The 26,287-nt window shown below is 41.6% G+C and overlaps 1 protein-coding gene across 18 annotated transcripts in view; it reads left to right on the top strand.

Annotated features, from left to right (window-relative positions):
* Nucleotides 1-26,287, top strand: part of NRXN1 (neurexin 1) — a 1,909,081-nt gene that overhangs the window by 945,364 nt on the left and 937,430 nt on the right. For all 18 annotated transcript variants that reach the window (XM_073628543.1, XM_073628542.1, XM_073628557.1 and 15 more), the window contains one exon: nt 21,998-22,120. In XM_073628543.1, coding sequence (XP_073484644.1) covers nt 21,998-22,120 — 123 coding nt within the window. The remainder of the gene's footprint in view (nt 1-21,997; nt 22,121-26,287) is intronic.

The raw sequence follows: 26,287 nt of genomic DNA, 5'->3' as shown, positions 1-26,287 counted from the left end.
AGGTGATAGGTGATAGGTGAGAGGTGAGAGGTGATAGGTGATAGGTGAGAGGTGAGAGGTGAGAGGTGATAGGTGATAGGTGAGAGGTGAGAGGTGAGAGATGATAGGTGATAGGTGATAGATGATAGGTGAGAGGTGATAGGTGATAGGTGATAGGTGATAGGTGATAGATGATAGGTGAGAGGTGAGAGGTGAGAGGTGATAGATGATAGGTGATAGGTGATAGATGATAGGTGAGAGGTGAGAGGTGAGAGGTGATAGGTGATAGGTGAGAGGTGATAGGTGAGAGGTGATAGGTGATAGGTGAGAGGTGATAGATGATAGGTGAGAGGTGAGAGGTGATAGGTGATAGGTGATAGATGATAGGTGAGAGGTGAGAGGTGATAGGTGATAGATGATAGGTGATAGATGATAGGTGAGAGGTGATAGATGATAGGTGAGAGGTGATAGATGATAGGTGAGAGGTGATAGGTGAGAGGTGATAGATGATAGGTGAGAGGTGATAGATGATAGGTGAGAGGTGATAGATGATAGGTGATAGATGATAGGTGATAGATGATAGGTGAGAGGTGATAGGTGATAGATGATAGGTGAGAGGTGATAGATGATAGGTGAGAGGTGATAGGTGATAGGTGATAGATGATAGGTGATAGATGATAGGTGAGAGGTGAGAGGTGATAGGTGATAGATGATAGGTGATAGGTGATAGGTGATAGGTGATAGGTGATAGGTGATAGATGATAGGTGAGAGGTGAGAGGTGATAGGTGATAGGTGATAGGTGATAGGTGATAGATGATAGGTGAGAGGTGAGAGGTGATAGGTGATAGGTGATAGATGATAGGTGAGAGGTGAGAGGTGATAGGTGATAGATGAATGGCATTTCTCAGGGTGGGTTTCCTGATGGTGAGAAGAGTGGGTGATGCCTGTATATACCACTTGTGATCTCCATCAAAACTCCCCGTGACAGGATGAGAATACAGGAGGACAGATGGGAGACGGGAACAGAGTTACCCCACACCAGAGGGCTCCAAACTGCAACCTGAGGGCCAGATACAGCCCTTGGCTAGCCTTTATCTGGCCCTTGGGGAACTATCCCCCCCAATCATATGAGGCACTATTCCTCCCACTGACACCAACAGTTGGCCTCAATTCCTGTCTCTGGCCCTAATGATGGGGTATTATTCCTCCCACTAATATCAATGATGGGGCACTATTCCTCCCACTGACACCAACAGTTGGCCACAATTCCTGTCACTGACACCAATGATAGGGCATTATTCCTCCCGCTAATATTAATGATGGGACACTATTCATCCCACTATTATCAATGATGGAGCACTCTTCATCCCACTAATATCAGTTATTATGGGGCACTATTCCTCCTGCTAATACCAATGATGGGGTACTATTCTTGCCACTAATATCAAAGATGGGGCACTATTCCTCCCATTATTATTGATGATGAGGCACTATTCCTCCTACTACTATCAATGATGGGGCACTATTCATCCCACTAATATCAATGATGGGGTACTATTCTTGCCACTAATATCAATGATGGGGCACTATTTCTCCCACTTATATAAATATTGGGGCACTATTTCTCCCACTGATAGCAATGATGGGGCACTATTCCTTCCACTAATATCAATGATGGGGCACTATTCATCCCACCTATATCAATATTGGGGCACTATTTCTCCCACTGATACCAATGATGGGGCACTATTCCTTCCATTTACACCAACAGTGGTGCACTTTTTCTTTTTCTTTCATTGACATCAATGATGGTGTACTATTTATTTTACTGATACCAATGATGGGGCACTATTCCTCCCATTAATACCAATAATGGGGCACTATTCCCTCAATGATATGAGACACTATTCCTCCCGCTGACACCAACAGTTGGCCATAATTCCTGACAATAATGATGGGGCACTCTTCCTCCCACTAATATCAATGATGGGGCACTATTCCTCCCACTAATATCAATGATGGGGCACTATTCCTCCCACTAATATCAATGATGGGGCACTATTCCTCCCACTAATACCAATGATTGGACACTATTCCTTCCACTTACACCAACTGTGCACTGTTTCTTCCACTGACACCAATGATGGTGTATTAATGCTTTCACTGACACCAATGATGGCTGGGGCACTATTCCTTTCACGGACACCAATGATGGGGCACTGTTGTTCCCACTAATACCAATGATGGGGCACTGTTCCTCCCACTAATACCAATGATGGGGCAATATTCCTCCCACTTCCATTCCTCCCTACTGACCACTAAGCCTGAGGCCATATTTATTCTCACTGATGCTAGGCCCTGGATATTTTCTACCCCCATCAGCCACTACCTGGCTCTCCCTAAAGTTTGAAGGACAAGATACTGGCCCTTTGCTTGAAAAGTTTGTAGACCCCTATCTTACACCTTCATAGCAAGATCACCAGCTATTATATTAATAATATTGCTAAATTGAATATTACTTTTAAAATTACGTTATCTTGCTAAACCTTATATGAGATTTTAGCTTTAAATTAAGTGGAAAATATGAAAGAAGCAAGCCTATGGCCACATCCGTATGGGAATTGATACAACAAATAAAAAAAATTGGGCATAAACCACTGGACAGTAGTAAGTAGAAAAAATACATTTTATTTATTACAGAATATGATACAGAAGAGCAAAAAAAAGAGATAAAGGGTTAAAAGGATATGATACACTCTATACACAATACATGACAAGATTGAACATGCATAGTATACGTAGTAGTGAGCCCCTGTGTGTCAACTTGTTTCGCTGTCTAGCTTCATCAGGACACTTTCAGGGATTCTTGGAGAAAACAGGTCTCACTAAAATAAAACACATGAATAAGATTTTGTATAATGACAACACATATTAAAAATGGGTCATCATTATATCTGAGATATTTTAGATAGTGAGAGTGATGGAGTAAGATAGTAAGATAGTGAGAGTGATGGAGTAAGACTTGGAAATGCTAATAGAAAACATTGAGCTGTTATGTACAACATTTCGTTGAGTTAAGAAGATGAACTCAAACTCAGTCTCTTCTTATTCTTATGGAAACAAATGGTAAGCCTATATTTGGGAAGCAGAGACTGGCCTAGTAGGAGGGTCAGCCTGCTGGTAAGAGGAATTTTGGAGCATCATGTACCAAATAACCTCCTATTTCATGTGGACCCCTGTGGACTAGACCTGAGAGGTCCCTAAAGGCTTAGGAGTAGTAAACTGGAGTGAAGTTTCATTACCCGGTCTTAAAAAGCAGGACCTCTGGAGGTGTTCACAGGACTGAAGGAGAAGTTCCAGGACCCCGTGGGTATAGGGCGGAAGTGATGTCAGCTTGGGGGCGGACCACACCTCTACGTCTTCTCCAGCCCTGTGAGCACCTCCAATGGCCATGATGTGCTGTCATCGGCGGACCGGGACACCTCTGTACGTAGATTATTCTGCATGTGGCCAGATATGTACTGTGAGTTCTAACATTTTTTAAACTGCCCTCTAGATCAGTGATCATCAACCCTGTCCTCAGGGCCCACTAACAGGCCAGGATTGTAAGATAACTGAAATACATCACAGGAGATATCATTTGCTGCTCAGTGATTGCAGTATTCAAGTCTACATCTCCCTAGTACATAAAACCTGGCTTGTTAGTGGGCCCTGAGGACAGGGTTGATGACCACTGTTCTAGATGGCACTTTTCCCTTTCTATACAAACACACAAGAGCGGTGGGGGAAATTGCATATGATCCAGACAGGAATCGCCCCGCATTCCTGTTCAAATGGCATGTGATTCTTTGCAGTGCGATTTGCGGCCAGTCATTTTGTATTGACGCAAATCGCACCACAAAGTATTGGTAATGAATACTTGATATCGGCACTGATACCGGTTGATACTGATACCGGCACCTGTGGTTGAGCTGCATTCTTGCACACCCCAAAGCTAGAAAGGCAGCCAGACAAAGGAGTACACATGGCGCGACAAAAAAAATCTTTGTTGGGTAGTATTGTCTCCGAACATGTCCTGTGTACAGTGCAACCGCATGTCATGCACACGGTGGCGGCATGGTTGGTTGACATTCAAGGGTTAACCACTTCTGGACCAGCCACCGCCGTTATACGTAGGTACTTTGACGCTAAATACCGTTGTTATGGCAGCAGATAGCCCTGGTGTTTTTAAAAACGGCAGGCGGTCCTCTTTCAGATAAAAGTGGTCTCTGCGGCAGATTCACCACAAGATCACGTTTATCTGGGGCAGGAGAGGGGCTCCCCCCCCTGCCACGTTACGGTCGTCTCCGCTGCTTACCGTCGGTAGCAGCGGAGACGATGGGGTCCTTTCTCCTGTGAAGCATGGAGTCGAGTGAAGGAAAGATGCCCCCCACTCGGCTCCATACCATTAAATGACAGAAGTGACGTCAAACGTCACTTCTGCCCAATGGTCTTAAAAGGGAAAAAAAAAAGATTGAAAAAAAAAAAATACTTTTTTTTAATTGCATTTAAGTGTAAAAGTGAGATCTGAGGTCTTTTTGACCCCAGATCTCACATTAAAGATGTCCTGTCATGCTTTTTAATAGACAGCGTAAAAACAAAAAAGAAAGGAAAATAAATAAGAAAAAAAAATTATGCGCCCTGTCCCGCCGTGCTCGCCCACAGAAGCGAACGCATACATAAGTCGTATGTAAACGGTGTTCAAACCACACATGTGAGGTATTGCTGCGATCGTTAGAGCGAGAGCAATAATTCTAGCAAAAGACCTCCTCTGTAACTCAAAACTGGACACCTGTAGAAATTTTTAAACGTCGCCTATGGAGATTTTTAAGGGTCAAAGTTTGTCGCCGTTCCACGAGCGGGCGCATTTTTGAAGCATGACATGTTGGGTAGCAATTTAATTGGCATAACATTATATTTCACAGTATAAAAAAAAATTGTACAAACTTTACTGTTTTCTTATTTTTTAATTCAAAAAAGTGTATTTTTTCCCAAAAAAATTGTGTTTGTAAGACCGCTGCGCAAATACGGTGTGACATAAAGTATTGCAACGACCAGAATTTTATTCTCTAGGGCAGTGGTTCTCAACTCCTGTCCTCAGGACCCACTAAGACCCCTTTCACACTGGGGCGGTTTGCAAGCGTTATTGCGCTAAAAATACCGCCTGCAAACCGCCCCAAAACTGCCTCCACTGTTTGTTCAGTGTGAAAGCCCGAGGGCTTTCACACTGAAGCGGTGCGCTGGCAGGAGAAGAAAAAATCTCCTGCAAGCCGCATCTTTGGAGCGGTGAAGGAGCGGTGTGGGGACAGCGCAGCTATACCGCGGCAATACCGCGGCTATAGCCGCGCTATACGAGTGGTTTTAACCCCTTTTCGCCCGCCAGCGGGGGGGGTTAAAACCGCACCGCCAGCGGCCGAATACCGCGGTAAAACCGCTAAAAATAGCGCTGTTTTACCGCCGACGCCCCCTACCGCCCCAGTGTGAAAGCAGCCTAACAGGCCAAATTTGCAAGATAACTGAAATACATCACAGGTGATATTGTTTGCTGCAAAGTGATTGCAGTATTCTAGTCTGCATCTCCCCCAAGGTAATACATAAAACCTGGCCTGTTAGTGGGCCCTGAGCACAGGGTTGATGACCACTGCTCTAGGGTGTCTGGAAAAAAAAAAAAAAAAAGATATAATGTTTGGGGGTTCTAAGTCATTTTCTAGCAAAAAAAAGTAAAGCTTAAAACAGTAAAATAACTGAAAACCACAAAAAAAAAAATTGTAAGAACTTTACCGGTTTCTTATTTTTTAATTCAAAAAAGTGTATTCTTTTCCAAAAACAATTGCGTTTGTAAGACCGCTGCACAAATATAGTGTGACATAAAGTATTGCAATGACTGTCATTTTATTCTCTAGGGTGTCTAAAAAAAAATTTAATGTTTGGGGGTTCTAAGTCATTTTCTAGCAAAAAAAAAATGATTTTAACTTCTAAACAACAAGTTTGAAAAATAGGCCTGGTCCTTAAGCGGTTAAAACAGGCGTTGAGGAGGCTGCTCTGAAAAGTGATCCACCATGAATCATTTTTTTCTGAGGAGCCGCAAACCTCTGCTGCTAGCGTAAACCTATCCTTAGACCTTTTTTTACTCACTCTTTGAGACATACAGTATGACGGCCCTGATTGATATTCTTGCCACGTGTGCTGTTAGACATCAATAAACAGAGCGCAATTTGCAACGGAAAATAATTCAGTAAAGCGTAAAACAATAAAATAATTGAAAACCACAAAAAAAAAAGATAAAACAAAAAATAAAACCCACAATAAAACGTTCAGGCATTGAGGCTGATAAGCGGCTTCAAAGACATCTTAGTATGTAGCATGTCAAATATACAAAGTTATGTTTCTTCTCACAGATAAAATGTCAAAAGCAAATAGGATTGCAAAATAAATTAGTAATAGCTGTTCTTCACAGAGCTGCATTCAGCTGATATGATAAGGAGGAGGGCCAGCCTTGGATGACGGATTATATTATATATACCCTTTAAGTAGGACACACAGAAGAATGAGGACGCTGCAGCTTTATACTTCCATGTATGTAATCTAAAACCAGTAAAGACTGAGGATTTTTATCAAGAAATGCCGTTTCTTACCATAACAGGGAGCGGGGTATGAAATTTGATTAAATAATAAATAGCGACTTTAAACTCAGAAGAGGAAGTATGGAGTGAAATTGGATATGTAGCCCGGAGCAAGGCAGCCACATAGAAATGAGCGGGTCATGAAATGGCACATCATCATTAAATGTAGAAAAAGGATTTATTTTATTTTATTTTTGTACAGCTGCAAAATGAAAAAATACTGTGAAATTTTCTATTGCCAACATTCTTGTCTGTTACTGCATAGAGAGCAATTGGCCTCTTCCCAGCAACTTAGGTTTGGGGGTATAAATCATTTATGATTAAGAGGGATTTCATTATGTAAGGTAAAGTGCTATTATACCCAAAAAGCAAAGTCTTGTTTTTCACAACACAAAACTCTCCAAGCAGAATGTATCAGTTTACACTGAAACTTTGAGTGCTGGGGCGACCCGTTAGGTGACATAGCTGCCTGACAAGTCGCTCTCCATGTAGTGCAATGGAATCGTTCTATTGGGAACGACTCAAGTCACTCCGACTTATAAAAATGTTCCTGTACTACTTGGGGGCGACTTCGGAGCGGCTTGCCTTGACTTCTATTAAAGAAGTTGTTTGCAAGCCGCGCTGAGGTTGTGCGGGGCGGCTTCAGAGTCGGACGACTTTGCAGCCGCCCCTGTGAAAGTGAAAAGTGGTGGCAGAAAAAAAAGACCAAGTGGTCAATTAAGTCTGCCCCCCACCCCCTTTTTTTATTTATACATGTTTTTGTATTTTTTTTTTCTTTTGATTTTTGTTTCTTTTTGTTTTTTTATTTATACATGTTTTTGTATATTGTGTTTTTTAATTTATACGTTTTTTTTGTTGTTGTTTGTTTATTTATACATGTTTTTGTATTTTTTTTATTTATACATGTTTTTGATGTATGATATGAAAACCTTGCAACTAATACAGTGCAAATGTTTTTTTTGTTTTTTTATTTATACATGTTTTTGTATTTTTTGTTTTTTAATTTATAAGTTTTTTTTTGTTGTTTTTTTTATTTATACGTTTTTGTATTTTTTTTCTTTTTGTTTTTTGTTTTTTTAATACATATTTTTGATGTATGATATGAAAACCTTGCAACTAATACAGTGCAAATGTTCTTTTTGTTTTGTTTTTCTATACATGTTTTTGTATTTTTTGTTTTTTAATTTATGGTTTTTTTTTTGTTGTTTTTTGTTTTTTATACATGTTTTTGTATTTTTTGTTTTTTAATTTATACGTTTTTTTGTTGTTGTTTTTTTTTATTTATACATGTTTTCGTATTTTTTTTCTTTTTTTTTTTTTATTTATACATATTTTTGATGTATGATATGAAAACCTTGCAAAACTAATACAGTGCAAATGTATCTAAAGAAATACATAAGAACTGCTAATTTATGTAAATTTATACAAATAAATAAATGAGAACTTCTAATTCAGGTAAATATGTGCAAAAAAGTGATAAATCATAATTATATTCTGGGAAAAAAGAAGTGAAAACATAGTCCATTCTTCCATTCTTAATCTAATTCCACCAACAGCGGGATGGGTACTGAATATTCAACAGAAACATGTGCCCTCCACCACACTTAAGCCTCTTACCGGAAAATATGGATCCCCAATTACAGGGATCAAACCAGCATGCATAACTAACACCTCCAGGTGTCCTACGGTTCCTCTAGATCCGGTCTATTGCATCCCAAGCCACACATATCAAATGGCCCCGAATATTCAACTCCAGACATTGCATTAATCAGCCGCCATGGAAGAATGGTCTTCAACTGATAACCGTGTTTTAATGGACATGGGAGTGACATGGCTATCAGTTGAAGACCATTCTTCCATGGCGGCTGATTGATGTAACGTGGTCTGGAGTTATTATTATACTGGGAGCTATTTGATACATGTCACTTGGGATGCAATAGACTGGATCTAGAGAATTGTAGGACACCTGGAGGTGTCAATTATAAATGCATTTCTTATGGATTTCTTGTATTTATTGACATAAATTTGCACTATATTAGTTACAAGGTTTTCATATCAGGAAGCACACAAAATTTTGTATATACAGTATGTGTTTAGATCATCTTATGTATTCAGAAGATATATGAGTGTGGCTCTTATTGACGTAAGGGATTGACGTGGGATTTTTTTTATTTATTTTAGAATTATACTTACTTAGGTGGATGCAGCTTTGGTCCGAGGCTGCCCCCCTGCAGTCGCTAAGGCTGAGAACCAAGCGATCGAACACCACCGATTGCTTGGATCTCAGAGCTCCCTTAACAGAGAACTGGTGACTGTCAGACACCGGCTCTCTGCTCTGCCCCCCCCCCACGCTAACTGGAGCGCTGGGCCATGGAAAGGGGGGAGGGGGTGGCTCAGGCTCTCAATGACTTGCTGAGAGGCTGAGCCAGGTGCCGGTCCAGGCATGTGGACGGTTTCCTACTTCATTGTTGCGATCTTTCCCAAGCATGGACTGGCTCTGTGAAGTCAGCGGGATTCAGCCCGCTGTCTGCTGAAAACGGGTCAAAGGAGTGCAGAAAAGAACTGCATTCTTGTGATCCACAGGAGAGGTACAGCCAAACAAGCTTTGGCTGTACTTGTCCTTTAATCTTTCCTTTTTGTTTTTGGTAATACATCTATACTCGAAAAAGTAAAAAAAAAAAATAAATAAATAGAGCTTAATGGATCACTTGATCTCTTTTCTGCCCCCTTCTATGTTTCTGTGAGATGAGGAACGAGAACAACATACTCAAAGAGGTGCTGGTAACTTTTAGACGTGCAATATATTTAGATGGTGGAAAACCTTAAACAAGCTCAATAGCTCTGGTGAGGCAGCTCCCAGACAGCAGGGCTTCCCTTGATGGGCACCCAACAGCAGCTGAAAGCATAGAAATACAAAAAGGAGTGCCAGATGAAAACCAGATGATAGAGTCCAAGATCATTTTACTTGTTGATAAAAAAAGTAATATAAAAACAGCCAACATATTTTTGGTTGCAACATCTCTCCAGAATAAGCATAAAAGCATAGTCCTCAGGAAGTAAAATTATGTACAATTTTAGACATAATTTTACATAATTTTGATTATGTTTTTTGCTTAGTCTTGTAGCCCTGGTGAATGGGGGGGGGGGGGTGCACAGTAGGTAAGGTTGAGTAAAGACAATAGTCCATTCAGTTCAACCTGTGTAGGTGTACATGTGTCAGTGTCTATAGTTATTTACCATATCCCTGAGTGTTGTGTTCTTTAACCACTTCCAGCCCAAGGATGTCATATGAAGTGTTTGACTTTCAGTGGGAATATCTGAATGATGCCTGCAGCTACAGGCATCATTCAGATATCCTTGTTTTCCACCGGCGATTCTGTGCACCATATGAACGATCGTAGCGGCAGTTCCACCGCTTGATCGTTCTCAAACATACCCCCTCCTGCCGCCATCCGGTGCTTCTCGGGACTTTCCAGTGCCATCGGAGACCTGGTGAAAGAATCAGCCGCCGTCGGATGATGACCATAGAGATTTCTGGTGACCAGACTGTTATGACGCCACGTCCGGGCCGCAGTTGTAGACAAAGCCGCGATCGCAGTCAGAAGGAATTTTTTTTTTCTGAGGAGAGATGTGGGGTCTTATTGACCCCGCATCTCTCCATAAAGAGGACCTGTCACGAATGATTCCTATTTCAAGGGATGTTTACATTCCTTGTAAGAGGAATAAAAGTGATAAAAAAAAATGTTGTAAAAGAAAGTAAAAATAAAAAAAATAAAGTAAAATAAAAAATATAATAATAATTTAAAACACCCCTGTCCCAGTAGCTTGCGCTCAGAAGCGAACGCACATGTTAGTCCCGCCCACATATGTAAACGCCATTCAAACCACACATGTGAGGTATTGCCGTATGCGTTAGATTGTGAGCAACAATTCTAGCACTAGACCTCCTCTGTAACTCTAAACATGTAACCTGTAAAAAATTTTAAAGCGCCGCCTATGGAGATTTTTAAGTACTGAAGTTTGGCGTCATTCCATGAGTGTGCGCAATTTTAAAGCGTGACATGTTGGGTATCTATTTACTCGGTGTAACATCATCTTTCACATTATTTAAAAAATTGGGCTAACTTTACTGTTTTGTTATTTTTTTAAATCATTAAACTGTTTTTTTTTCCCAAAAAAAACCACGTTTGAAAAATTGTTGCGCAAATATCGTGCGAGATAAAAAGTTTCAATGACCGCCATTTTATTCCTTAGGGTGTCTGCTAAAAAAAATATATAATGTTTGGGGCTTCTGAGTAATTTTCTAGCAAAACAAATATAATTTTTACATGTAGGAGAGGAGTGCCAGAATAGGCCCGGTATGGAAGTGGTTAAGATGCACATCCAAGAGTCTTTAAAAAATATCCATACTCCCTGCTGCCACCACCAATTGTGGAAGAGAGTTCTACATCCTTATCACCCTGACAGTGAAAAACCCTCTGTGCAGCCTTAGGTTAAACCGCCTCTCCACCAATCTCATTGTGTGTCCTCTTACACTCCCTGAGACGGAATAGTTCTTTTCCTACGCTGGGATCACCATTGAGATATTTGTATATCGCTATCATGTCCCCTCTCAAGCGGTGCTTCTCCAGCAAGAATAAATTTAGTGCTTGTAGTAATTCCTTGTAATTGAGGTCGTCCAGGCTCCTTATTCATTTTGTTGCCCTTCTTTGGACAGTTCCAGCACATCCCCTCTGAGGACTGGTGACCAGAACTGGACGGAGTACTCCAGATGTGGCCTAACCAGAGTTTTATATAGGCAGGATTATTAACAATAAAAATAATATTGGACTCTCTTACCTGCATTTTGGTCTGGTACTCCTTTCTGTATTTCTATAGAGAGACATGATTTTTTAAGGGCTGTGTTAATCAAAGGACTAGATGAACAGAAATAAAAATTCCTTGGCAGGTAAACCAGCTCCCATATATGGCTTCCATCTGTGGATTTAGCTCTGTTGCCTGGAATTTGGCTTTCATTTTTGCTCCCGAGTTTTGGCATTCCTCTTCTTCCTTAGGCCTTCAGAAATAATTATTCATCCAGTACACAGTTTCTTTGCTTTGTCCTGTGCAACCTGTGCTGTCAGTCAGCATTACTCTCTTTCTACGCCCAGAACTCTAAGCATAGCCTGTTTTTTCTATATAGCCTGAATGTGTTTAGTGATTGTCAACATCCTTTTACGCTAAAACAATATCCAGCTGTGTAATTATTGAAAAAAAAAAGTTTCCTATCACCCAAAACCAAAGTCTACATTGTTCTGCAAACTCCAACATTCCTGAAACTCTTTGTCTTTTTCCCACTTTTCAATATACTGTACATGTGTAACGATTGATCCCCCTGGCCGGTGATACAGGCTCCCCAAGGCTGTGGAGACTAAGTGATAGTTTCCATAAAAGCAGCCCATAAGGAGTGATGGGCCGACAAACCCTAGTGGTCCCTCAGACTACTTTGCTGCTAGATGTCACCAGGTCATAGCCCTCAGGTTTGCCCCACCAAGGGGGTGCGGGAGCAGGCTGGCAGGATGGAATGAGGCAACAGGTCATGGCAGGTGGCAGGCATGAGAGGAATCAATTTTCAGACAGAAGTCTAAACAGATAGTGAGCAAGGTGAATAATAGTAATGGGCAGAGTCAGGCCACCCGGGCAAACAGTGGGTAATCAGAGCAGGATCAGACTCCTGGATTGGAGAAAGTCTGGTGTAAATGGACAGCTGGGCTGTTTACATCTGACTGCCTCTAAAAGAGAGCGGGCTGTGTCCATGTCCGCTCTGGATAAGCGGAGTGGGCACAGACCCGTCATCCGCCTGCTCAGCGTGGATCATCGGACAGGTACCCCGCTGAGCAAGCGAATTGCTGGCGGAGTCCGCCCCGTGTGAAAGATTTGATTTATTTTCGGAACATTTTCGTTGTTTCGGGAGAGAGTATATATTTGTTGTTCCAAATCAATTTCTATTTTCGGAAGTTCTGTTATCCTTTCGTTCTTTTGGAGGATTGGCTATATTCATTTTAAGGTGTTAACTCATCATTTCGGAAGATTACTTATGCATTCTAAGTCATCCCTGCTAGTCCAATCCACAAGGAGAAATGGAATGCGCTAATTGGACAATATAACTGGAGTTGCGTGCATCCAAAAGCAACAAATGAAACAAAAGTAATTTTGGATTTTATTCAGTATGTTGTGATTCGGAGATTCTGATGGATCCACCTCCATCCGACCCAGAAACAATAGGTAGTCTTATTTCACTTGTAGACCTTACTGTATTTATTGCAATATGTTCCCATTTCATATGTAGTGCATTTTTTTTATAATAATGAAAAATGTTAATGCAAAAAAGAATTGTCTGATTATCCAAGAGTCAAAGACTACTGCACCGTTCTCATTCGAGTAAAAACAAATGAATCCAAATGAATATGTATTCATTCATTATATTATTAAGCTGAATTAATTTCCCCATTCCCAACTGACCTTGGCATTGAGCCGCACACATACAAATGAAACAAATGTTCTCTCAAGCTCAACCCCAATACAAAAATAATCTTATTAAAATATTTCAGTTACAGAATAGAAATTAATGGATACGAATCAATGTGGATCATTCGTTATATCCTTACTTTATTTCGGATGATGAAAAAATTAACAAAAGGTCCAAACTAACGCATCCTGTCATCTGAATGGAAGGAATGAATATGAATTCATTTGTTGGTTTTGTTAGCATTTATTTCAGATTCATTAAAATTCACTACTATTGTAATTGTGGAGCTTCTGATACATCTGAATCTCTGAATCACGCAAATTTTGTCCGAATTTCAATTCGTAACTAAACAAATCCCACATGTCTAGTGGCATACAAGGCTAGAGATACTGGGGAGGATATACTAAAACTGGAGTGTGCAAAAGCTAGTGCACATCTGCATAGAAACCAATCAGCTTCCAGGTTTTATTGTCAAAGCTTAATTAAACAAGCTGATGTTAGAAGCTGATTGGCTCCCATGCACAGCTGCAGCAGATTCTGAGTGCCCCAGGTTCCGTAATTTCCAAAAGAAATAAAAATTAAAAAAAGGCATTTTTAAAAGTCTTACAAGTCTCCTGTAAAAGACAAACTGAAGTAAAGATGAGATATATGGAAGAATTTGTGGTCCCAATAGGAGACATTCTGAAGAAGCCCATAACAAATCATGCTCACAGACAGTAGTAGAGTGACAGATTCCCCAAAACTGTAGATTTGGACCATGATATGTCCCACTCAATCTTCTTGCCTATTAGGACAGATATAAACAAGAACACTGAATATCAATAAATTCCTCATTGACTGTTATTATAATTTAAAATGATTGTAACCCTAAAAAAAAAAAAAATGCTCCTATTCCTTTAAAGCATGATCAGTAGCATAGTGCTGTTGCAGTGTAATTTGTCCCGTTCTTTGATCTAAAATACCTGGTTGATCCTGTCTGTTCCTGTGTCCCCCTGTGTGTGTGCTGACCACGGTAATCATGGCTGCTTATCCATGATTACCGTGGTCAGTTTAAGTGCGTCCGTCAACCCACTGTATGTACACAGTCTCTCCCCCCATCCCTCTCCCTTCCTGCCTGTCCTTTCCTAGTCTGTATGTGACAGCCGATCTCCTCCCCGCCCCTCCCCACTCCTCCTGCCTCTATTCTGATGTCATACCTAACATAATTACTTGTAACGACTCTGTTTTAGCAAGATATTTAGTACAGTATGTCCGTTTTTTTTAAATTGTAATCCTAAATACCTTTATTGCACAGCTCCTCTGTGCATTCACATGACCTCCCTCATTTGGGAATCTCAGCCCCTCCCACTGCTTTTAGATTGAGGAAGGAGAGCAGAGGGAGATCATGTGACTGCACAAAGGAGCTGTGCAAAAAAGGTATTTAGGATTATCATTTAAAAGAAACACACAAACTGCACTGTTGCTAAAACAGAGAGGATACAAGTAATTGTGTTATGTGATTTACAACCTCTTTAAGGGCATTAGTATATTAGGACAGTACGTTATTTGATAATATTTAAAAAGCAATGCTTTTAATTATAGCCATTAATTAAAATCTGAACGCAAGCTCCTCTATACTCCCCTCCAGTGATACCATATGCACACGCTCTCTTGCTGGTGCTGACATCTTCACATGGTCTTCTTTCAGGTTTTTCCCGCCCGGCTCACCGGTTACTGCTAAGACACACAAAAAACAATTCTAGATGGCTGTACACTTCATATGCTTTATTGATAAAATCTACAGCATGGATGAGAATGAGGGTGGAAGGAGATGGATAACGCCTTTTTTGCCCACCAGGCACTTAGTCTTAACCACACTACGACTAAGCCTCTGGTGGGCACGAAATGCGTTATTCATCTCCTGTCTCCCACTGTTATGTGATGCCCATGCTGTGGATTTTATCAATAAAGCTTATTAAGAGTGCAGACGTCTGGAATTAGTTTGTGTGTCTTTCCAGGTTACATTCTAAGGAAGAGTGCTAGCAGGCAGGTAAGAAGCTTTCACTGCAGAAGACACATGGGGATTGATTTACTAATAAGCTGATCACTTTACAATTAAGTTTCTCCTTAGCTTAAAAAATGGGGTGATGCTCTGCTGAGTTTCATCATCCAATCATGCAAGCAAACAAAAAAAAATATATATATATTTATTTTTCTTGTATTTTCATTGGTTATTGTTTGTTTGCAAAGTGAATTTTCACCACTTTCACTAAGCTGGGGAAATCTTGCAAAGTGAACAAACTATTGGCCTTTAGATAATTAACACATAGTATGTCTTTTCTGCAATAACAATTCTTCCTGCTAGTAAAGTTCTGCTTAAAATTTGTATGTTCCATTGTTCTTTATGGAGCTTTTCTAAGATTAAAAGAGGAGTATGGGGTTTGTAAAAAAACAAACCTTAAACTCACTTAGGTAGATGCAGCATCAGTCTAAAGCTGCTTATGTCCACTGTCAGCTCTGCACTGAGAACTGAGCGATCTAACACAACTGATCGTTCAGTTCTCCCCTTTGCTCTGAGCAGAGAGCCTTGACTGTCAGTCACTGGCTCTCTGCTCTGCCCCTCCAATGCTCACTGGAGCTCTGGGCTGAGGAGGGGAGGGAGCTCAGGCTCCCAGCAGTGCAGATGAGAGGCTGAGTCAGCTGCTGGTCAGTGGATACTGACCTAGGCCCAGTGTCTCATTTATCAGAGTCATTACTCCCAGGAGCAGGAAGGATTAAAAGAGAAGTATGTTTTTTTTTGTTTTGTTTTTTCGGAATCACACTTACCTCGGTGGATGCAGTTCTAAGCCTGAGAACCGAGCGATCAAACACTGCTGGGTTCTCAGGGCTCCCTGGGCAGAGGGCTGTTGACTGTCAGTCACCACTGTCTGCTTTGCCCACCCTCCCTCGTTCACTGGAGCGCTGGGCTGTGGAGGGGGTGGGAGCGGCCGTCTCAAGCTCTCAGCGGCTTACTGAGAGGTGGAGCCTGGTGCTGGTCCAGGCATGTGGGTGGATCCTGACTGCACTTTTGCGATCTTGCCCGAGCCTGTACCTGCTGAGTGACTCCAAAAGACAGCGGACTTTAGCGCGCTGTTGGCTGAAAACAGGTAACAGGAGTACAGAATGAGCTGCACTCATGAGATTCGTAGGAGAAGTATGGCCAAAAAAGCTTTGGCCATACTCCTCCTTTAACACCTTAGATTGTAAGCTCCTTGAGGGCATATGTGTAAAGCGCTGCATCAATTGACAGCGCTACATAAGTACCTGTAATAAATAAATAATAATAAATAGTCATTTACTTTACATGTTTTATACAAATTGACCTTTATTGTTATGACTGCGATTGAGTGACATGAAGGACGGTCCCAGCTGAGCATGCACCATTGGCTTACATGGATGAGGAGGTGACCTGGAGCATTGTAATATCAGTCTTTTAGCCAGTGGAAGAAGGGAAGTTCTGAAAGTTATTTGACTGCTCGTGATGTGCCTGGCTCAGCCTGAGTGCCAACAAACCGTCCAGGACTGACATAAAGAGGTCAGAATGGGGAGGGGGTTGCCATTCAGAGCAAACGAATACATAAAAGCCTGAATGCTGCAGGAATTGGTACCCTCATTAAGAGTCTCTGGGGTTGATTGGATCTTTCTCAAGGTGAAGTAGAAAACCCCTTTAAAATGGGCTTTAGAAAGAACTTGGAGAATGTAAAACTGTGAGAGTCAAGCACGGCTGCACAGTGTAGGAATTTCTCCGGGCTATCAAGAAGTCCCTTTTCATGTTAATCACTTAGAACAAAAATGGCTAATTATGCTGTCTTTATATAAAATAATTAAAATCCATTTTTGCTTTAATGCTTACAACTTAGATTATGTAAAACATAATTAGCATAGTACATTACCCAGTCTTTGCAGCGCTCCGAGCTGCTGAAATACACACAAAATAAGATAGTTGTTGTACAATAGAATCTATTAAAAAGAAGTTGTTGTATAACCGAAAAAACGAAAAAATGCTAAAACATTCTTGTTTTTTTTTTTCTTTATAAAAGCCCTTAGCGAATGTCCCCAGAAACAGAAGGTTGTAAGTACAACAATGTTGTACAAGTAGCGTATTCAAAAATGAACTGGAAATTATAACCCAGAGCAGGGGTGTTGCTAGGTCTACAAAAGATCTGGGGCTAGAGCCCATAGCAGCATAGTAAAGAAAGTCATACGCTTGGGCCGGCATACACATGTATATACAGTTACATGTGTGTGTATATATCCCCAGAGAGCCCCACAACTTACATCAGGGTCCCCGGAGAGCCCCCCCCTTACATCAGGGTCCCTAGAGAGGCCCCCCTTACATCAGGGTCCCCAGGGAGCCCCCTTTACATTAGGGTCCCCAGAGAGCCTCCCCCTTAAATCAGGGTCCCCAGAGAGCCTCCCCCTTAAAATCAGGGTCCCCAGAGAGCCTCCCTCTTGCATCAGGGTCCCCAGAGAGCCCCCCTCCCCTTGAGGTCCCCTGCAGAGACTCGGGGCTATGGGCCCCAGATTTGGGGCTATAGCTCCAAAAGCCACCCCCTAGCGATGCCACTGACCCAGAGTATTGGTAAAATTTGGGAGCTTTTTATGATATAGATTAATTCATCCATTTTAGGCCGTTTGCATAAAGTTGTACAGAGCTAATTTCTTGCTCGTTACTATGAGGTTTATTTTCTAAAGCTGCAGAGTGCAAAAGCAGGCTCGTTTCTGCATAGAAACCCATCAGCTTCCACGTTGTATTGCCAAAGGTTAATTGAGCAAGCTGAGGTTAGAAACGGATTGGTTTCTATGCAGAAGTGAGCCTGATTTTGGTATTTCCAGCTTTAGCAAGTAATGGGGATCTGACATCTCAATCTGCACAGCATAAAACAAACAGCTAAGTGTAATCTGAGACCTGAGTGGAGTTGTCAGGACACACTCCCTCTACACAGTTTTATAAGAAAACATGCACAGCTGCCAATCACCTGCTGTGTGCTGGAGGGAGGAAGGACCATCTCCCAGGATTGTCTGGGTCATCAACACATTTACAGTACTTGCTTAATACATCAGTTTATTAAAGTGGTTGTAAACCCCTACATAGCATAGAGCAGAGAGTAATCTCAGATCTGAGTGGCGGCTGTGCTCAAATTTTTTTGGGGGGGGCGCAAACAAACTAAAAATACTGAAAACAAAACATAAATTGCAGCCTCACTGTGCCATTAATTGCAGCCTCTGTGCCCATCATCTGCAGCCTCTGTGCCCATCCTCTGCAGCCTCTGTGCCCATCATCTGCAGCCTCTGTGCCCATCATATGCAGCCTCTGTGCTCATCATATGCAGCCTCTGTGCCCATCATATGCAGCCTCTGTGCCCATCATATGCAGTCTCTGTGCCCATCATATGCGGCCTCAGTGCCCATCATTTGCAACCACTGTGACCCCCCTGCTTGCCGTCTGACTGGCACTTACCTTATCCTGATGGCGGGTCAGACAACGGGTGATGGCAGCGAGCTGTGGGACATGCAGTGGGTCAGGCAGTGGCTCCTGCATCCTCCATAGTTCCCGTGCATCTCCTCATCTGTTCTGCTAGGCATCCAATAGGGATGCCTGTACCCAATCAGGTGACGGGTATTAGACCCACGCTTCCTGATTGGTGGAGAGACGGTTCAGTGTTATAAAAGCAAATATTTATTTGCTTTTTTAACACACTTGGGTGGGCTCAGAGTGCAAGGCTCTGCGCTCGGAGTCCATCCTATTTTGAAGCCTATTCATTTAGCACCTCTAATCAGGTGCTTCAAAAAAACACCCCAGCCGCTGTATTTCAGGCGCCCGGATGCCTGAATAGGGGGTGGCTACAGTGGCCATGGATAGATGCATGCTATGCATGCATCTATCCATTTTACATATAGGGGGGGTGGCGTGACAGAGGGGGCGGCGCCCGTGTGCCCTTAATGGACACACTGCCACTGACACACCCTCTCTACACAGTCTTATAAGAAAACATACACAACTGAGATTGCCAATCACCTGCTGTGTGCTGGAGGAGGGCAGGACCATCTCCCAGGATTGTCTGCTTCATTCACACATATATAGTACTTGCTTACTACATCAGTTTATTAAAGTCGTTGTAAACCCTTATATATACCCAGTGAAGTGACTAGCCTCAAGTGATACATAGAGACGAAGTAAATCCACCTACATAAGTTATATCTGTTTATGTGTAATCCTCCCTGCTCTATATCCATTCAAAGTCCAAAATTTACATAACATTTCTCAGCTCCAGGAGGCGGGGGGATCTGATGTCTCACACTGCACGGCACAGAGCAGAGAGCTCTATGATTTCCTGGGTCATAAACACATATACAGTACTCGCTTACTACATCAGTTTATTAATGTGATTGTAAACCCCTACATAGTATAGAGCAGAGAGCTGAGAGTAATCTGAGACCTGAGTGGATGGAATGGATACACCACTTCTACACAGTCTCATAGCGAAACACGCACAGCTGAGGCTGCCAATCACCTGCTGTGTGCTGGGGGGGTGGGGGCTGTCTCCCGGGATTGTCTGGTGTTGGCATGAACTATTACAATTGACTCACGCAAATAGCAAAGGAATGACAGAGCAGTCAGAAATCACACTAGGTGCTTTGAATAGAGGGAAATACACACATCAGAAGGATATGCTTTTTTCATTTTTTTCATTTTAGAGGTTTACAAGCACTTTAAAGGAAACTTGTACCGGGACCATATGAAAGGTACCATTGCTGACAACCTCCTGGGTTGCCGTGCTGATTCAATATGTTTTATACTTTCTGAGGGACAAACCTGGACCAAGAACGTAGAGTAGAAAAACATTCTTACTTAATTGTGACTTTCTTCTCTGCATGCTTGTTCCAGGCTAGTGACCGGTAAATATTGAAGCCAGACAACCAATATTCTTAGATGAACTCTGAAACTCTTTTTTTTTAGAATGAGGAATGGTAAAAACCATGTGTCTGTTTACTGCTATCCGGGGCTCTTTTATAGTTTTTTATAGTTTTTGAGGAGCTATAGCAGGGGTCTCCAAACATTCTAAACTAAGGGCCGGTTTATTGTCCTTCAGACTCTAGGAGGGCTGGACTGTGGCCAGCGGGAATGGAAATTTTCCTGGCATCAGTGGGAGTAAACATCTGGTAGTAGGGGGAGGAATAGTTCCCCATTGTTGGTATCATAGGGAGGAATAGTGCCCCATTAGTGGTGTCAGTAGGAGAAATGGTTCTCCATTGTCAGTGTCAGATGGCAGAATAGGGTCTCGTATCAGTGGAAAGAATAGTGCTCCAAGGGCCAGATAAAGGCAAGCAAAGGGCCGCAGTTTGTATAGGATTGTATCTATAACAAAATACAGCTTGTGCATTCCACATGAGTTTAAGATCAGTCTTAGTCACTTTTGAGATCATTCACAATTCATTGGGTGGTGCACTTGACCTGCAGTTGACCTTCAATTAACTTGCTTGGTTTGACCTCTTTCTAATCTTTGATATCCTTCTGAGGTGCATAAACCTCCTTTAAATGAGAAGTATGGGGTTTTTGGAAAAACAAACATCCATACTCATCTCCATACTGCAGCATCTGAATGATCCTGCAGCTGTCCCACACCGAGTCTAAGCTCATGAACTGAGCGGTCGTATGACCAATGATCGCTCAGTTCTTGGTCTGCTTCACTCTGCTCCTGCAATGCTCACTGCAGTGTTAGGCTCGGGAGCGGGGCTGGTTTGGGCTCTCAGCTACATGCTGAAAGGTGGAGCCAGCTGTCAATTAGGCAGTAGGGTGGATCCTGACAATATTGTAGGGATCCTTCCAGAACCTCTGCTTCGTTAGCTGATGCCAGGCAATAGCCCATGATAAGCTAACTCTGGGTCACAGGTGTACAAAAGTAAAAGTATCTCTGTGACCCACAAAGAGAACTACAGCCAAAAAAGCTCCAGGATCCCCCCCCCCCAAAAAAAAATAGTCATCAGCTACAAATACTGTAGCTGTTGACTTTTAATGTAAGGACAGTAATTTATCCAGGGATCCAGCCATGTCCTCACCCAAACCAATTCTTCAATCAGCTTTGGATGTAGGCACCGAAATTTCTCGTAAGGGAAACAGGAAGTGAAGCATTGTGGCTTCACAGCCTGTTCCCCATTGTGAATGCATGAGTCATGCTGCACCTTGTGAATGGTCCCGTAATCTTCTGGGACACATCACAGGCCCAGAAGATTACGGGACCATTCACAAGGTGCATTATGGGACCATTCACAAGGATCATTCACAGTAGGGAAGGAGGGGGGGGCGAACATTTTTCGGTGTGAGCCGGAAGCTGGAAGTGGGAGCAGGTACCTGTCAAAACCAGGTACCCACCAACCCCAAAAAGTGCCAAATGTGGCAGGTGGAAGGGGAGGGGATGCAAACAAGTGGAGCTTCCCCTTTTTCTGTGGCGATCCGCTTCAATCAAGTACGTAAAAAAAGGAGAGGAAATTGGGAGTGCATACAACCCCACCATGTTTCATATTATATATATATATATATATATATATATATATATATATATATATAGAATTTAGGGTATTTGGGTTTTTCATAAAGTCTTCATCTAAGAACCTTTAGATGTTGTTATCCATTAAATAAACAAATTAAAGACTTACAGTTTCTGAGCCTATTTATGCTAAAAAAAAGAAAAACAGATAATTTTTAAGTTCCGCCGTTATGAGATTTATTAACATGTCTATATTACTTTAATTCTCTGTTTTTTCTTTAAAGGATCACTTTCTCAATTGTTTTTTGATTATTTAATGACTGTTTGGCATATTCTGCAGGCAAAGGCCCAGAGACACTTTATGCTGGTTATAACCTCAATGATAATGAATGGCACACAGTACGTGTGATACGACGAGGAAAGAGTTTAAAGTTAATTGTGGATGATCAACAAGACATGACAGGTAGGTACAATGAACCTATATATTCTGCTATTCTAAACTAAGTTTTCATTTCAGGAATTCTAGGATCATCTAAGAATGCTCCAACAGATGATAAAGAAAAAAATAAAATCACCACTTGGAAGAGGTTTGGTAAAACAGTGGTTTAAAACCGAATGTGTACATGGGCATTTTCTGCAGCTCGTCCTAAAGTCTTGGACAGAAAACACTTAAATTGGTAGTAAACTCTCATTTTTTAAATTTTTACCTACAGGTAAGCTTATATTAAAGCTTACCTATAGTTGAAATAAATATTCCCTAAACGTGCACCGTTTAGGGGATATTCTAGCAAGCAGAAGCTGGTGACGTCATCGACACATGCGCTCTGAAGGAACGGCATACCTGTTCCTTCAGAGCTGGGTGCCGCGGTCGAGACTTGCACACACATGGAAGACCGGGTGAAGATGGAAGCCTCTGCAGCAGTGACGGCGCCCCACTGAAGGGCTTAATTTTAAGGTAAGCAGGGCTTATTTTCAGGTGGAACTTGGCTCCACCACCTCTGGCTCAGACCCTTTGGTGCCTGCTCACCACAATCACTTGTAAACACAGAAGTCCGGTTTCTGTGTTTACAAGTGACAGCTCTGCACTCTGTGTGTAACCCCCCTGAACTCTGCACTCTGTATGTAATGCAATCCTGGTATTTAATGACCTTTAAGACCCTCCTACTGTTTGTGGAATTTGACTGACCACACCCACTATTTTATGTGATTTGGAGGGTGTGGGTGGGGGGAGGGGTTTTGGGGCATCGTGGTTGAGTTCCAGCACCTATTGTTTGAGGAAAAAAAGCCCTGAAGGTAAGACATTCATAATGTGCTAGCACGCGATGCATACTAGCATATTATGATATTGCCTTGCAGGGTAAAACTTTTTTTTATTAAGAGTTTACTACTACTTTAAAGATTATTTTTTTGATTATTCCTACTGTATACAATATGTACAGATAAGGCCCAACATAGAAATGATTACATTTTGTATTGTGACCCCAGTGAGATGTCACAGGAAATCAAGGGACTCCAAAAAAAAAGCCATATTTGAGTTTCAGTTAAATATTGTGCTTGCCCTTGCCAATTCTTCATTTATGTGTCATAATAAGAATTTGGATCTTCAGATGAGAGATTGTATGCACCTAAGCACCCTCTGGGGTAGGTATATTGAAAGGTAAACATTTAGGATTTCACATTTGAAATGCTGTCCATAAACACTGGATATACCGTATTTGCACGGCATAAGTTATATCAAATTTTTATGGATGATAAAAACACTAGCAAAGCAATTTTTCTTTCTTTTTTCAGTATATAGTAAATCTTACATTCTAAAAGATTGGCATTAGGGGCATAGTAACTCACATTGATCACTTAATTTTACTAAATGATAGACATGTGTAGTAAGTATTAGTTTAACAGCCTTCAGATACTTTAAGGTCCCTATCACATAGTTATTCAGGTGGATCTAATCGGACCCTCCAGTCTCTTTTATGTAGACCTGTGTACTGGCAAAAAATGTGTTCGTTTTCATTTCATTTGTTTGGTTTTTTTTGCTTTGTTTTGTTTTGTTTTTCGGGTCATTCGTTATTATCGCAATTCGTAAATTCAAAAATTCATACATTCGTAAATTCATAAATTTGAAAATTTGAAAATTTGAAAATTCATAAATTCGTAAATTTGAAAATTCGAAAGAACGAAAATCTGAAAAGTCTAAAGAATAACTAATTAATAATAACAAACTATTAAGCTATAGGTATTGGAATTTCCTTTCAAATTTAACTAATACGAATTTATCCGAAGTTACGAATTATCCAAAATAACGAACGCCGCATATAAACAAATGGAACGGAACTAATTAATAATAAATAATAATATTGATAAAAAGTTTTTTTTTATTATTATTGTTATTTATTATTATTAATTTGTTACATTCCATTTGTTTAGATACGGCATTCGTTATTTCGGATAATTTGTAACTTCGGATAACTTTGTATTTGTTACGTTTACTAACAGCCAAATTTGAAAGGAAATTCCAATACCTATAATTTAATAGTTATTATTTCGGATTTTCAAATTTTTAATTTCCAAATTTAAGAATTTATGAATTTTCGAAGTTCAGAATTTACTAATTTACGAATTTTCGAATTTCAGAATTTATGAATTTACAAATTTTCCAATTTTCGAATATATGAATTTACAAATGTTCAAATTTATGAATTTACCAATTTACCCATTTTCAAATATATATTATATTCGGAAAAAATTTGTTAAATCGGTTTTCCTTAATCCGGATACAGTGTTAATTTTGGCAGCAAATTTCGATTTAGTTTTAGTCTTTGGTCTAAAATTCCATTTTAGTTTTAGTCCCATTTTAGTCATCCTATTTTAGCCGACTAGAATCTCCTGTACATTTTAGTTGAATAAAATCATTTTATTCAACTAAAATCGAATGTGCACAGTACACAGCCACCTACCCTCTGCACAATACACAGCCCCCCACAGTACACAGCCCCCCCCACAGTACACAACACACAGCCCCCACAGTACACAGCTCCCCCCCCCACAGTACACAACACACAGCCCCCACAGTACACAGCCCCCCCACAGTACACAACACACAGCCCCCACAGTACACAGCCCCCCCACAGTACACAACACACAGCCCCCACAGTACACAGCCCCCCCACAGTACACAACACACAGTATACAGCCCCCCCCCACAGTATACAACACACAGTATACAGCCCCCCCACAGTACACAACACACAGCCCCCACAGTACACAGCCCCCCCACAGTACACAACACACAGCCCCCACAGTACACAGCCCCCCCACAGTACACAACACACAGTATACAGCCCCCCCACAGTACACAACACACAGCCCCCACAGTACACAGTCCCCCCCCACAGTACACAACACACAGCCCCCACAGTACACAGCCCCCCCCACAGTACACAACACACAGCCCCCACAGTACACAGCCCCCCACAGTACACAACACACAGCCCCCACAGTACACAGCCGTCCCCTACAGTACACAACACACAGCCCCCACAGTACACAGCCATCCCCCACAGTACACAACACACAGCCCCCACAGTACACAACACACAGCCCCCCACCCTCTGCACAATACACAGCCTCCCCTGCACTCCCAGGTGACCCCCAGTCTCCTGGGACAGCACTGACAGCGTACTCTAAAGTTAAGTTAAATAAATCACTGTCAGCACTTTTTCATACACAGCTCCTCCTGTGTCACTCTCATTGTAAATCAAAATATCTAAATATACCTCATCCGATCCTGTCCACCAAAAACTCTGCAGACTGGACACGGACACAGTCCCACTCTCCTCTATGGGGCAATCAGATGGAAACAAACTGCCTGTCTGTTTCCATCTGATGCCATCTGATCCAATCTGCTAAACAGATGAGGAATAGGACCATCATCCGTCTGTTTTTGGCGGACAGGATCGGATCGGATGGCGGCAGGTGTCAGTGTACATATGTCTCCATAGAAGAGACTAGAGGGTCCGATCAGGTCCGCCTGAAAAACTGACATCCGCCTGCTCAGCAGGGATCAGCGGAGAGGGCATTAAAGTGGTTAATGTTATTTTCATTCATATAGTCCTACTCCCCCCAAAAACCTTGCTGAAAAACTCCCAGTAAGCAATCATCACATTCTGCCTGTAACGAAATGTCCCACACTCCGCTTGAGTGCTTTCATCATATACCGCTTCCTCCCAGTCTGAATATAGATATCAGATATTCCAAATCATTGACAACCAATAACTAGACAGTACTCGTTTTGGCTGCTAAACATGAAACTGTTTATTGAAACATAGGTACACAGAAGTGACACTCGGGACAAACCCCTCCTTTTGCATTCAGGGGGGGTAGATTGTCCAATCAGCAGGGAGAGCTGTTGGAAGAACCCCCCCTCCCCTCTCACAGCTAATCTACATACACATCACATAATACCCAAGGCAGACAGACACAATAGAACAATCCAATACAGCCACACCCCAAATGACCAAACACAGAACACACCATAGTATGAGACAATATACAATATATATATATATATATATATATACACACACAACATTCCAGTGTGATAGTAAAGTGAGTCCAATTAGTACAGATC

This window comes from Aquarana catesbeiana, linkage group LG04, assembly GCF_042186555.1.
Source record: "Aquarana catesbeiana isolate 2022-GZ linkage group LG04, ASM4218655v1, whole genome shotgun sequence".
In the NCBI taxonomy this organism is placed as follows: Eukaryota; Metazoa; Chordata; class Amphibia; order Anura; family Ranidae; genus Aquarana; species Aquarana catesbeiana.
The sequence above is the reverse complement of the archived record's forward strand: the minus strand, read 5'-3'. Positions and strand labels throughout refer to the sequence as shown.